The sequence below is a fragment of the Abramis brama genome (genome assembly GCF_963993115.1).
Source record: "Abramis brama genome assembly, chromosome: 11".
Taxonomy (NCBI): Eukaryota; Metazoa; Chordata; class Actinopteri; order Cypriniformes; family Leuciscidae; genus Abramis; species Abramis brama.
Window position 1 is genome coordinate 16,024,073 of NC_139973.1, and position 15,511 is coordinate 16,039,583.

The following is a 15,511-nucleotide window of genomic DNA, read 5'->3' on the forward strand; positions in this document are numbered from 1 at the left end:
GTCTTGTCTCTCCCTGCTCAAGGCCACAGCCAGATGGGCTGCAGCCCACTCCAGCAGAGAAGATAAAGACTGTCTGTATGAGAGATGTTCTAAATAGGTGTCCCTGAGCAGGCCATGATTTACATTAGTATTTTTGTGTCTCCTTTAGCACCCTGCAACAGTAAACCTCAGACTGTGCAGGCGCACACTGGGACATACAGCACAGTCCTGCCCCCTAACACCCACCCACCCAGTCAATACAGCGCCGAGACCACTCCTGCAGAATACACTCAACAATACACTCAGCAATACACACAGGTAACTTCAACACCAGCAATGCACATGTGAAAATGCACACAGATTGATCAAAAGTGACAGCAAAGACATTTACACAGAAGATTTCTATTTCAAATAAATGCTGTTTTTCAGCTACTTTTTGTTCATTAAAGAATCTTGACAAATATTTTTGTTGAACCCTGGATAGTTTTAGCAGCACAACTGTTTTCAACATTTGATAATAACAAAAATGTTTCTTGAGCAAGAAATCAGCATATTAGAATGATTTCTAAAGGATCATGTGACACTGAAGACTGGAGTAATAAAATGTAGTAGTATACAATACACACCCAGCTAACAGGGAACATTCTTAGAACTTTAGCTAACCTTCTGGCAAGGTTCTCTCAAAATTATGAGCAAACATTCTTCCAGTAACATTAATGTTCATTCAAGTTTTCTGGTCATTAATAATGTTCTCATAATGTCAGCACAAAAACATTATTTGTAATTCGTTCATGGAACACAAAAGAAGATATTTTGAAGAATGTTGGTAACCAAGACAGTTGATGGTAGCCATTGACTTCCATAGTAATTTTTTTTCAATACTATGTAAGTCAATGGGGAACATCAACTGTTTGCTTACCAACATTCTTCCAAATATATTTTGTGTTCAGCAGAAGAAAGAAATTCATACATGTTTGGAACAACTTGAGGGTGAGTAAATGATGACAGAATATTTTTTGGGGGGTGAACTATCCCTTTAATAATGACAGGGCATATGCTGAATACTGGATTTTTAATTTCAATTAAATATAAAAAATAAAATACAAATACAAGTGTTTCAGTCAACAGTCTCTGTTGAAGTAAAAGTGGTAAATTTATCAATAACAGAATAAATCTCCTGGCATCACATTTGGAACACACTGGAATAGGCTACAGTGCAATAGATTGGTTAGATACAGTACACTGTAATCAATTGTATAACAACAAAGTCAAACATGCATTCATCTAAATTTAAACTATATAAAAACTACTAAACAAGATTCCTCACCTCTCTTTTCTTTTTGCAAGATATGCATCTCTTACAGTTGGGTAATTTTTAATGCGCTCCCTGTGTCATGAGTTCTCAGTCCCACTTTAAGTGTCTTAGCATGTACTAACGTTGAAATAAATAATTGGATACAATGCACTTATTGAGTACATTCTACTTGTATTTAAAAAATGCCTGCATATTATATCTGTAATAATTTCTGTAAAGACATCTATAATTACACTGTTGGCCCTTCCCCTACTCCTTAACCACATCCTTAAACCTAACCATACCACCAAAGTGTCCCTAACCTTACTGGAATCCCACCTCAATAGCAGCACAAGTGTTTTGTAAAACGCAAAGGATCAATTGGGGTTCTCTGGATGATCCATTATCATTCTTACTGTTATTACCTTGTTAATTCATAATAAAATAGCCATGTTTGCACCTGGCATTGATTGCCGAACAAATGTTTTTCAATGATCAAAACATTTTTAAAACTACTGATATTTATAAAATGTGTTTATATGAAAGTGTTTTAGCAAAAACTTATGCCATAGTATTTTATTTTGAATTTCTTATTACTAAAACACCATTTTTAATAGTTTTCTTAGTCTGTTCATTTGTGCGGACCATTGCTCGACCTGACATTTTAGGGGTTTAAGATAGCAAAACATAAAATGATATTTATTATTTGAATGTACTGAAAATTCATTCAAATTTTTACATTTTTATAGAATAAAGTGATGAATAAAGAATGAATTTATCAAATTATTTTAAAAGGAAATAATGCAATTGGACAAAAATAAGCATTGATCATGTCATTGACCCATTTAGCAAAACGTTATTAGAATATACTTTTGTTAGCTAGATAACAGTTACATACAAACAGCAACATCACTGTCACAGTTGCAGTCACTGGTCTGTTTCTTTTTTCTTTTTTTGATGGTGTTAGGATTGTGATCTTGGTATCTTATGTATCAGATCAAAGTGTTTGACAATTGTGGAATGCAGACACTGACAGTCAGAGAAAGGAAGAAATCCCAGTGTTCACTGCAACCATCAATCTGTCTCGCTCTTAGCCCACTCTCTCAAGTCTTTTCTCCCCCATTATATCCCCCACAACTCCTCTCTCTAACACAGGTTTCCACTGAGCCCCAGATTTGACAGCGAAAGCCAGAGAGAGCGAGAGGAATGAGAAAGGAAACAATTCTGCCATATGCTCAGCTGTACAATAGAGATAGATGGGTCTATACGGAATAAAGAAAATGAATGTTCAAAACAGAACAAAAATAGTTCCATTAGAAATAGAATGGAGCTGTGGTGCACCACCGTGTCCTAGGTTACTTCCATTTAAATCTGATTTTTTATTTGTCCCAACTGAGCTTTTTGTTTATCGCTTGGTTTCTATTTCTGCTTCGTTGCGCACTGTAACCCTCACAGTAAAATCTCATTGGCCCTAAGTCCCGTTTCACATTAAACTTCAAATATCTTCTGATATCTGTGACTGCACTGACAAATCGCTACTCACTCAAAACTTGTCAGATCATACCTAGTTTGGATCAAGGAGTTCTGTTATTAGCTGTCAGCAACTGGCTCGGCTGGCCAAGAACCCCTTGAATTATGTGATTTAAATGCCATCTTCGCTCATGGGCACTCAGTTCTGGGCATATGTTTTGGCCTGATTTTGTTGGAAATTACATCACACCAGTTTGTTCTTCCATTTCCCTTGCAGTATATCAGGGCGACAGGGCCTTAAGACAGTCAAGACGTGTTTGATTCCTTTATAGATCGCTGTTATAGCTGTGTCTGACTGTATTTCATTCTGTAAGTTTTTGAGCCAATCGCCTGAACCATAAATGCCACTTGACTAATTACTCAGAAAAATTACATCATGTCAAATGCTGATTAGCCGATAGCACCACATGGCTCACAAGTCCTTCACCTAGTGACTTTCCTGAAATGTGAAAGGCAGCAAATAGGTGCCTGAAAAAAGAAAAACCCTCCAAAAGATTCATTTTAGTAATTTTAGTTAGTTGCCAAGGCAACATTTCTAATATTTATATGTCAGCTTTATTTAAATTAATTTTTGAAAGTTTTAGTTAATAGTTTAAGTTTTTGTTAACAATAACAACACTTATGGTGTAGTTACGGCATCTACGGGCTAACTGGCCCAAGCTAACCAGCCAAACCCAAACTCCTGGTTAGGACACAGTGCTATCCCAAAGATGGTTTGAATCCACTTCTGATTCCCATTCCCCTTCTTTCTCCCCAATAATATCCTGCCACTCTACATTCTGATTTGTAATTCATTTCACAACTTTTTGACAGAATAGTGCAAAGATTTCAGCAGACGCAGAGGAGTGGAAAATGTGCTCCAGGAGAGGATGAGAGGGAAGGAGAAAGAGTTGCAGTTCCTCCCACAGTCTCTCAGATTCATTCCAGTGTCTTTAGGGTGATCCCCTACTCATTCTCTGGCGGAGAGTTTGGAGGGGAAGAAATTTTAGTGGGATTAAATGGCTTAAATGTGGGTCTCCCTCTCATTACTGCCGGCGTTCCTATGACAATACGAGAAGGAGTGGGTGAGAGTTGGAGTGAGAGAAGGGGGAGTGAGAGATGCAGAGGGGGAAGACAGGAGGGAAGAGGAAGATTGGCTGTGAGTTGTCGGTCCCATCTGGTCGCACACTCCCACACACTCCACCAGCTTTGGTGAAATGAGACAGTGAGCTTCACGCTGTAGGTGTCCAGAGAGAAAGAGAGCAGGGAATGGTGAAAGGAGTGATGGGAATGAGATGAGAAGGAAGATATATTAAGGGAACGGTAGAAGAGAAAGCTAGCGAAACGGATTAGGCCACAAGGTTAGACAGATGGAGAGAAGAGATGAAGACGTAAAGAGGAAGCAGCTCAGGAGATACAATGCAACGCAGAGATAAAATGTTGTCAGTGTCATATAGAGTCATGTAGCCAGACTTTTGACTATCAGCCGTGGACTATCCAGTCCACTTTGATGCTTATTCTGTCCAAGGTTCACCCCCTTAGAGAGGAATAAGTTGCTCCTGCTCCTGGAGGGCTACGTTCCTGCAGACTTCAGTTCCAACCCTGCTCTGACACACCTTCCTGTTATTTTCAATTAATCCTGAACACCTTTATTAGCTGTTTTAGGTGTGTTTAATTGGAGTTGGAGCTAAATTCTGCAGGATGGTAGCCCTCCAGGAGCAAGGCTGTCTACCCCTGTCATTGGTGCTCAAGGATATCTTGTTTAGTTTCTAGTTTCTCCTACAAAACTCAATGTTTTTGAAAGATGCAATGCCATGAACCATGAATCCCCAAAATCTTCTTACCCAGAAACACTCCATTTTGACTCTTGACGTTAGTGGTTCCTGGTTCGAGACCAGCATTGTTTTAGGAATGGAAAAAAGGGAACTGTCTTTTCAGTGGTGGAAATTTGCAGAATGGTTCCAGATTTCCAGCCAACCAGCCATTGATTTTCACCATCGGACGGCGGAATTCTCAACTGAATTTGTATGTCTGGGGGGTGTTTTGGGGGTGTTGGAGCACTTAAGAGGGCGGAAATCAACCTGCGGAAATTATTTTACCCGCGGCAAAAACTTAAAAGCAATCAAATTCCGCTGGACGTTGACCGCCGGAGCCACCCTGTACCTTTTAAGCACACATTTTTTGCCTGATGGACTCAGGCTTTTAAATCCTATAAAGTCAGAAAACTATTGCCATTTTGTTGAATAGTCAGTGAATAAACTGCGTATGTCATCTTAGGCTGCGACTAAAGTCAGTGAGAAATCAGAAAGTCAGTAGAGGCCCAGACACACCAAACCGACATAAAAGAACTAGTGGCAATAAAAGCCGACTGTGGTGTCGCTTCTCGACATCTGCGTCTGGGCCAAAAAATTGCAATAAGTTGTAATAACTCTCTTCTCCGGAAGGTTTGCTTTGGCAAGCTGTTTCGAACTCCTGAAATGAACTTTGTTTTAGCCTGATTTTGTTGGAAATTACATCACACCAGTTTGTTCTTCCATTTCCCTTACTGTATATCAGGGCGACAGGGCCTTAAGACAGTCAAGACGTGTTTGATTCCTTTATAGATCGCTGTTATAGCTGTGTCTGACTGTATTTCATTCTGTTCTGTTGGTTCTGATCTGTGTCTCTGTGTGACAGGAGGCCATGCAGCAGTGGTACCAACACTACCAAGCACAGACCTATGGAAACACAAGCCAAGAGACGACTGCAGTTACTGAATGCGCAAAAGAGCAACCTCAGGTAAACACACTCATACCAAGGGACAATACTAAAGTGCCCATTTTACATTGTATTTTTCTACAACAAAAAAAAACAACAAACCTGAAATGATCTACATTGTCTCATTGAAGAAAACGTCATAATAAACATACTAAATAATGTCTTTATGAAAATGTAAAAATTTCCTAAACTTGGGTTCGCAAACCCCCTGGAGGTTCCTGAGGGAACTGCAGGGAGTTTGTGAGTTGATGAGAAACTAATAATGAATTAAATTATAAAATATAAATCATTTTAAAATTAAAACATTTACTTAAAAAATATAATATATTTTATTTGATTACCTGCATGTCATGTGACCATTAACCGACATCAGAAAGCCATGGTATATATTATTGAAGTATTAACATCACATGTGGTACTTCAAGAAAACTTTTTAGGTCAAAGGGGTTCTACTAACAAAAAAAGTTTGAGTTAGGGGATAGAAAATATCATGAACTCAGGAGGAAAAAAATAGAAGTCAATGGAAAGTCCCCACCACGATAATAAATTTGTGTTCGTTTGTCACAGGTGGTGGTCACCTCCTCGTATGGAGACTACAGTTCCTACATGCATGCTGTCAGTCAGTACTATTCTCAGACGCAGATGAGCCAGTCAGCTGCTCAAGTCTACCAGCACCGAGATGTCAGCAAGGTACTGTACACTACACAGACACACTGAAACATATCATGCTTAATCATGCTCACTTTACAGTGTACATCTCTGTCCATCTCAAAACCTACAGACTGAAAGAAATACACATACACATATACACTGCAGCAGAAATGCTAAACAGTTAACATGCTGGCCAAACATCACACACTCTCTGGAGGAAGAATTACAGCCGTAGTTCCTGGACTTCCACTGCGTCTAAGTGTTTCGTGGCTGACACGGCCTCTCTTTATGACGGATCACTCTTTGACTTACTGCAGATCGTACATGTTGTCACAGACCAAAAATAGATCAGAAATTAGACTTTCATTTCTCTGTGGGCATATACAGTATTTAAACTGTATGCATTCAGCAACAATAAAAATCTGTACTGATTGTTTTTCTTTCATAATAGCATGCATATGACTGCAAAAAAACAGTTATTATACAATTTATATAATATTATTAAGCGTAAAATAACCGTTTTCTATTTTAATATACTATTGTAATAATATAATTAATTCCTGTGATGGAAAAGCTAAATTTTCAGCAGACATTACTTCAGTCTTCAGTGTCACATGATCCTTCAGAAATCATTCTAATATGCTGATTTGGTGCTTGAGAAACATTTCTTATTATTACAGTTGTGCTGCTTAGTATTTTTGTGGAAAAATGTGATGCATACATGCTGAACAAAAGTATAAATGCTGATAAAAAGTATAAAAAAAGTAATAAAAGTATTAATTACTTAAAAATCATACCTCAACCTTTTGAATGGGGGTAGTATATGTGTATATATAAGTCTATAGAAATTATGATTTGTGAATCGCCGCATTCTGTGGTCATAATGCTAATTGAATACCTTTTTCAATACAAATTATATATTTACAGTAAACTGAAACATTTCAGAATACCTTTGATTGATTGGCCTAGAAATAGTGCAGTCTTAAATATAATTTTGTTTTCACAATATACTGTATGGTTTTGGTGTGGTGGTAGTAGTTTATCTTTGTGTGTTTGTGTGTTGGGTGTATGAGCTTATGTAAAGGTGGCAGGTGGTGTTACAGGTCAGACACACATTCCTCACTTAGTCTCATGACACTCTTAGGACATAAGATCCTGCTGAAACCACTCAATCACTCCTCAGCACAGCAGCTGGGCCGATGTGTGTGTGTGTGAGAGAGAGACCTGTAATTTGAATAGTGTGTGTTGCATTTGGATAGATACAGTATAAGTGTATAAATGTTTGATGATGTCTATGTGTCTCTCAATAGGAGGTGGAGGTGGTGAAGACCCCCTTGAGTGCACCTCTGCACACCTCTCTGAATGGCAGTGCTCAGACCCTGCTGCCCACCTACAGTGCCCTTCCCATCATGCCAGGCTTCATCACACCGACTCACACGCACACGGCCAGCCCTGCCACACACACACCCGCTGTACCCACAGCCAACGACTGGAACAACTACTATTATGTGAGTGTGTGTCTTTCTTCATAAAGTGCGTGTGAGATAAAGAGAACTTAGACAAACAACATAGCATGAGACCTGACTGAAATACACGTTAGGACTAAAACAGACACCTGAAAGATAACAACATAGGCCAAAATGGAGAAGCCATGTGTGACAAAATAAGTGGGTAAGTAGCAGTCAGGTGCTACTAACCAGATTCCTTTGATTAGTTATTATCATCAGCAAACATGACCAACTGTATAAAAGCAGAAGTTTTGTCAGTTTGCTGGTCTGGAGCATTCAGGTGTGTTAACACAATGCCAAGGAGGGAAGACATCAGCAATGATCTTAGAGAAGCCTCAGTTAGCATTTTAAATGTTAAAGTTCATGGCAGTACAATTAGACAAGTATGGCATGTTTGGAAGGGTTGCCAGGAGAAAGCTCCTTCTCTCTAAAAAGAACATGGCAGCACTGCTTATTTGCAAAGTTGCATCTGAACAAACCTCAAGACTTCTGGAACAATGTCCTTTGGACAGATGAGACCAAAGTGGAGATGTTTGGCCATAATGCACAGCGCCAAGTTAGGCGAACTTTGAACAACGTTGTAAAGAAGAGCGGGCCAAAATTCCTCCACAACGATGTGAGAGACTGATAAAGTCATACACAAAATGATTTCTTCAACTTATTGCTGCTAAAAGTGGCTCTACAAGTAACTGAATCATAGGGTGTACTTAGTTTGTCACACATGGCTTTTCCATTTTGGCTTTATTTTTGTTAAACAAATAATGACAAGGTGTAATATGTCATGTGATGTTGTTCATCTGAGGTTGTATTTACCTAATTTTAAGACCTGCTAACAACCAGATCATATTTTATTATGTCCAGGAAGGTAAAACCATGACTGTGCATATGCATATATATATATATACATATATATACGCATATATACATATATAAGTATATATTATACATATATATATATACGTATATATACACGTGTGTATATATATATATATATATATATATATATATATACATTAGGGGTGTGCAAAGCAGCCGGTATTTGTATCTGTATTTGTATTTGTTGAGGGGGGAAAAGTATTTGTATTTGTATTTGTATTCGAGTAAAATTCAAAATAGGTGTAAAAATCCAGATTTTTTGCGTTACACTTCTAATTTACATTATAGTGTAAGTATTCTTTAATTATATCTATTATAATAAATATAGATATGCAATGTGTAAAATATTTTTTTCAAAACTGCATTCATATTTAATTTTAAAATGGCTTTTTAAACCTGTTAAGAGTTATCCAGCCAATAATAAGCCTAGAACTGCTTTTCTGACGGACTGATATTAATGACATAATGACGGCTTTTTATTTCATTTCTCATCTCCATAAATATATCTAAAGCTAATGCAAGGGCTAGAAATCAATTAATTCTTTGCTGATACTTCCTCGTCATCACGGACAGCGCAGTTCGCACCGCTTTCTCCTTTCCACAAGCGCTTGTTCTCTCGTGGCGTTTGTCGTTGCTATGCAACCGTGAACATAGGCGCGCCTGGAAAAACGAGCGCTCTGCTCGCTTGCCGCGCGCCTACATTTGAAATCTGCACGCGCAAAAAACGCGCTATGTGAGCGAAATATTTCCATATGTGGCTCTTTCCTCCTATCTTATCAACAAGTGGACAGCCACCACATCAGCAGCACCGCCGGTCGCCATGTCTCATGAGGAAACGCAGCTTTTTGATATAAAGTTTTTCTTGTTCCCGAATACAAATATTTTTAAAGTATTTGTTCGAAATAAGTATTCGTAAAAAACACACTATTTGTGCCTTTCCGAATACCGTATTCGGGTTCGGCTCCACCCCTAATATACATATATATATACATATATACATATATATATATATATATATATATATATATATACATATATATATATATATACATATATATATACATATATATATATATATATATATACATATATATATATATATATATACATACATATATATATATATATATATACATACATATATATATATATATACATATATATACATACATATATATATAATATATATTTATAATTGGTGTTATATAATTGGTATTATATAATATAAGAGTCATAATTGGTAAATAAAACGATAGATAGAACTAATATAATTAATTGAACGATAGATAGATAGCTCGTACATATACATATGTATATACATATATACATATGTGTATATATATATATATATATATATACATGTATATGTGTGTATATATATATATATATATATATACACACACACATATATACATATATATACATACATATACATACATATACACACACACATATATATATATATATATATATATATATATATATATATATATATATAATATAACAGTCATAATTGGTAAATAAAACGATAGATAGAACTAATATAATTAATTGAACGATAGATAGATAGAACGATAGATAGCTCAGTCAACTGAACGTGTGTGTGTGTGTGTGTGTGTGTGTGTGTGTGTGTGTGTGTGTGAAGATGAAAACCAGTAGGAGTCTGGCAGTAACTTCAGTTATTCTTCAGTTGGAAGTAAAAGACTGACACATTGAGAGATAAACACCTCTAACTTCACTTATTCAACAATAGGCGCTTTATCGTAGTGCGAGAGTCAGAGAAAATTCCTCAGACGCGTGTGTGGGCTGAGGGAGACGCCGTCACTCATTTACTGTATGGAACACAAAAAACCCGTCACTCATTTACTGTATGTCACTCAAACTCAAACATACAGTGAATAGTGAGTCACGTACATCATCATCATCATCATCATCAGCAAACAGGTGAAATCATCCTAATCACTATAATTCCTTCTGTTATAATGAACCTCTCTTTCTTTCTCTCCTAGAGTCAGGCTAGAGGGCAAAAGCGAGAATACCCGACACTGCCTACACAGGAAGTGACATCAGAGTATGTGGGCCAACACTCACAGGGTCTTGGAGGCCATTACGCAGACTACTTCAAGAAGAAGAGGATCTAACTCGCACTCGCTCTCACACCTAGCTGTTATGTTGTCACTGTCATGTCCAGGCCTTAACTTTTAGTCCATAACTGATATTTATGAAAAGATTGTACATTTTATTGTGCAGAAGGAGGTTTATTCCCCTTCTTGAACCTTCTGTGTATCTGGGTACTGTTCTTATTTCTGTCCGACACTAGGCAGGACCTCTCAAGATTGTGTTTTAGTTAATTGGTCATTTTTACCTCTCTCGCAGGTGGGGCGTTCCATTCCACTCCTGAGGGGGGCTTTCGTGTCCCGTGTTTTACTGTACTACTGGTTAAGGGCTGATAAAGATAGAGCTACACTCAGAGAATAACGATTTTCAAAGATTTTTTTTTTCCCTGACAGGGTAGGGCTTAGCCAATGTACATTGTATATTCTGCAAAATTAGTGTATTTTTTACAGGGTGTACAGACATTTGAAAATATTATTAATATTACGTCTTGCTTAACGTGTCATTGTTTATCTTGACTATCAATCCGCTTTCCTAAGCGTCCAGGAACTGCACATCGCACGTTCATATCTTTGACAGTTAATTTTTAACGTGTCTCTGTACATACTGCTGTATCTGTAGGAATGATCAGCCATGAAACTGAACGCTGCAGGAGCCTTAAAACACGGCGCTCAGAGAAGACATGGCTAAGGCAATAACCTCTACCTTCTCTGGACAAACTACTACCACATACTTTAAGGTGACCTTCCCACAACCTTCAGCTACAATGCTGCCAGTGCTTTGTTTTCAATAACATTAAGAGTAATAATATATCACCACAGTAGTAGTAATAATCTGTCGGAAGGATGCTACGTATAGGAGAGACACCTGGCAAAACGTCCTGATGCAAACACCCACATGGTAATAATCTAGCATAATGCCTTTATATGGATATTAGTCATCTGTTATTCTGTGGTTTAATCTCTTTACATCTTTATTGGAGAGAGTATTATTCTGGTGATTTTATGCTGCGAAAATCCTGTTTTTAATCCGTAAAAATGTTTTTTTTTAAAGATGAGGCAAATTAAGTGAGATATTAAGATAATGCATCTTGATAATGCATCTTTTTTTGTCTAAATTTAGATACTAACAAGTGCCTCAAGTCTCCCAATGGAACAAATAGTTATAGAAATAAGAATAGTTCACCAAAAATGTAAGAAAAAAAAATAAAAATCTGCTATTCAATCCTCATGTTGTACAAAACATAGATGGACTTTCTTTATTCTGTGGAAAGTTTTTTTATTTTTTTTATTTTTATTTTATTTGTTATTTTAGTATTTTTTATATACGATCCTAGTTTTTAATTCGTTTTTATATTTTCATTTTTCCATTTTAGTGCCTGTCATGTTTTTGACTTTTAATTTTAAATAGCAATTTCAGTACTTAAACAAGTTTAAGATTTTCATCTAATATTTCTATTTTATTTCATTTCAATTAAAAAACATTTTTGAATAGTTTTAGTTAACGATAAAAACACTGATCCATACAATGGAAGTGAGGTCGGATTTTGTTTTGGACCCCATTGAGTTTCATTGTATAGACAAAAACAGTTGAAACATTCTTCATAATTACAGAATCAGGACATGAGGGTGGCGAGTAGTGACAATTTTGAACAATCCCTTTTGCTTTGAACTGAGCTTGTTTAGATATTATAAACTTGACTGAAACCCATTAAGAACTGGATTTTTTGCAGCATATCATGTTGATCACTGGTCGGATGCAGATCGTCTTAAAGGAGCTGTCGTACAGACGTTTTGCCTGGCGTGTTCATCCGTTTGTGATTAAGGCTGCGTGCCTTCTTTTTTTCTCCACTTTTGAAGTGATTGTCACTTGGTTGTTCTCTCGCTGAAAGCCATTCTCTCCCCTCCACAACAGACTGACAATACATCTGAGGAGGAGCTTCTGTTATTGCGTCCTATTTATGTTGCTTTATTGTGTTATGACAAGTATAAAGACAATCCCAAATTTGCATCTGTACCTGAGGCTCTGCGTTCCACTTTCAGCACAAACCCACCATTTATAATCACAGAGGCCTTTTTGTTTTTTCGAGGGAATACTAGAAACGGTTAAGAACAAGTTTTCTAGTTTACGTGTCTCTCGTTCTGTGCTCAAGTTCAGTAATCAGAAATGAGATTTGTTGTGAAATGACACGCTACAGGGATTATAAAGCACATGCGTTTCCGGTCACCTTCCCATGTGTCTTCTCTCTCCTGTTCTTCAGCCACACCACTGCTCTAAATCGAGGAAAGATTATTCCTGTTATTTTCATATAAAACTACACAATGAAATTAAAGAATCTCTCAAGTGTTCCTATTGAAAGCTGAAGGACGGAAAATTGTGCCTATTTGCATTTACGAACCTGGTATTTCTTACCATTTTTGCTGACGGTCATATTGATGTTCCCCTTGTATTACAAGTCGAGGCTGTAACGTACTTTTCCGATTCCGCACATCTGTCCACTGGTTGCGAAGTCACTTTTACCCCATTTGAATGTTATGAACGTGTATGTGTGCACTTGTATCTCAAAGCTTTGCAATACTGAAGTGTCTCTTAATGATGTAGAAGGTACAGTCGCCCGTTCAAACATGCAGGGTTATCAACACTATTGTGCTTTGTACTCATATTGCAGCCTGTTTTTTTTAGTTTACAAGGTTGTAGGTTTTTTTTTTCTTTTTCTTTTTTCACCTTGAATTGAGATTTTGCAATATTTTATAATCCAAACTCTATTGATATTGCTTTACTGTGAATAAGCTATTTTTAGAAACCGTGGAATTGAAGCATGCGTATACTCCTGCAATACAAGAAAAAACTGTTTTCTCTTTTTTTCAGTAGATGTTTCAGAGCTCAATACTTTTGAGTATTTAACTACAACAAAAAAAGTATTTATTTATGTGTATTTATGTACTCTGTTCGATACAATTTTGTTGTCATTCTTTTTGAGGAAAATAGGTTTGGGTTTCATTTTGAGCAGATGGAATTGTTTTGCAATGCACATTAAAGGGCAGAAAAATGTCTGTTATCGTTTCATCATTTTTCTTCTTTGACCATTCTCAATTCCATTGTGGCCCCACCGCGGAGGCGTAGATGCGAACGCGACGACGTACATTTCACAATTCCTTCAGTGCAAAACCACGTGACGCTTCCACCTGGGAGATTAATCATTTTCCCTTTTCAGGAACCATGTGTGAGGATTAACCATAATCTGATAATCAGATGGGAATTAGTCGTTATTCATATAGCTAAAGCAAGGCTAAATATTCAAAGACACGCTAAGGCATTTAAGCGTTTTAAGACAAAAAACTAATTTCACCATTCACATCTTGAATCTCATTCAAGTCAGCATCCATCTTTAGACATTAACAAAATAACCCATGTAGAGACATGTTGTGGTTTTGTTAATCACTTTTTAATTCCATGATAAAAAACAACAGATAAAATACTGCAGTATTTTTTTTTTTTTTTTTTTGGACATTTAAATCGGTTTCTGAAAGCTGAGCTCAGAATATATTTTGCACAACATAAAATGTGAATCTTGAGAATCTTGAGATATTTCATAAGCTCTACTGTCCCCTAGTGCCCATTTCAGGTATTTCGTTAAACATCACGAATATCCTTCCACATGCTGTTCTCAGAATCATCCTCTCCAGTTTTTCCGTGGCAAATGTGAAGCTCGGGGAGGATATACAGTCATTAGAATGTGTGCATCTTGACCGGCGCATGCTGTTTCAGAGTTCTCCGGTAATCCTGCACGTTCGTTTGGAATTTTCCAACGAGGACAGCTGTCCACTCCAAGTCAGACAAACCAGCAGTCTTTGAGCGCTTTACATACTTTGCACGTCAATAGTCTCACGAGAACGGGCACAATCCACTCGACATTCACTCATCAAAGCTCCAAACCGTGGACCACACGTGTAAATCTACATTCTGACACGTTCCTCGTCTTCCAAAGAACAACAGTCCTCTTTTAATCGCAACAAGGGTCAGTCTCTGTCAATGCGTATGTCTCACAGTGGCCAGATTCCATACAGCACATGCTGTAATGCACCATGGGAAATACATGCATCATGATGGCTGATGTGACACTGAGGCACAATATGAAGCAGAGGAGCTGAGTGTCAGAATCCTGATTCGCCTCATTTTTGTGCACGTCTGGTACACTCGAATCAGGTCTGCATTTGAAATGAGCGACTGGAACTGGCAGTTACACGTTTGCATATTCAGAGAGAGGCCGGGCAGTGCTCGTCTGCCCACTTCGGTGGTTCTAGCAGTGTATTTGTGGCTATTTCGAACGGCTTGCGGTTTATCTATGAGATCGTAATGTGAGGGATACAGTAAGAAGGAGAGTATATTTGAAAGAGTGCTACACTGCAGTTATACTTTTTTTTTTTTTTTCTGGGGATTTTGTCTCTATGGGACTGTCTCTTGCAAAAGAGGTGGAGTCTGTATCCCATCTCATTTCCACCGTTACTGATTGTCAAGCATCTGCTGAAAGTTGGCAATCAGGCTTTTGAAGTCGATCCTTTTTTCAGGTGTCGCCTCCCAGCATTTCCTCATCAGATTGTACAACTGTCAAAACACAAAGATCACAATCAGAGACGCACGGCCTGGAGCGCAGCTCATACCTGCCGTTAAATCATCTAACCTTCACCATCATGAAATAAACATGATTCTGTAATGCATAAAGCAAGAACAAAATATTTAAATACAATAGAATACATTTTTTGTAAATAACACCTCAACATACTTTATAATTAAGTAATATACGGCTGACAGGACAGGAAAC

At 37.4% G+C, this 15,511-nt stretch overlaps 2 protein-coding genes across 2 annotated transcripts in view; one reads left to right on the top strand and one right to left on the bottom strand.

Annotated features, from left to right (window-relative positions):
- Positions 1–11,883, top strand: part of raver2 (ribonucleoprotein, PTB-binding 2) — a 76,537-nt gene extending 64,654 nt beyond the window's left edge. The window contains exons 11-15 of the mRNA XM_084128747.1: positions 149–297; positions 5,459–5,560; positions 6,107–6,229; positions 7,501–7,698; positions 10,584–11,883. Coding sequence (XP_083984873.1) covers positions 149–297; positions 5,459–5,560; positions 6,107–6,229; positions 7,501–7,698; positions 10,584–10,715 — 704 coding nt within the window. The 3' untranslated portion in view covers positions 10,716–11,883. The remainder of the gene's footprint in view (positions 1–148; positions 298–5,458; positions 5,561–6,106; positions 6,230–7,500; positions 7,699–10,583) is intronic.
- A 2,229-nt stretch (positions 11,884–14,112) lies between these two features.
- Positions 14,113–15,511, bottom strand: part of jak1 (Janus kinase 1) — a 40,898-nt gene continuing 39,499 nt past the window's right edge. Inside the window, exon 24 of the mRNA XM_084128731.1 lies at positions 14,113–15,294. Coding sequence (XP_083984857.1) covers positions 15,193–15,294 — 102 coding nt within the window. The 3' untranslated portion in view covers positions 14,113–15,192. The remainder of the gene's footprint in view (positions 15,295–15,511) is intronic.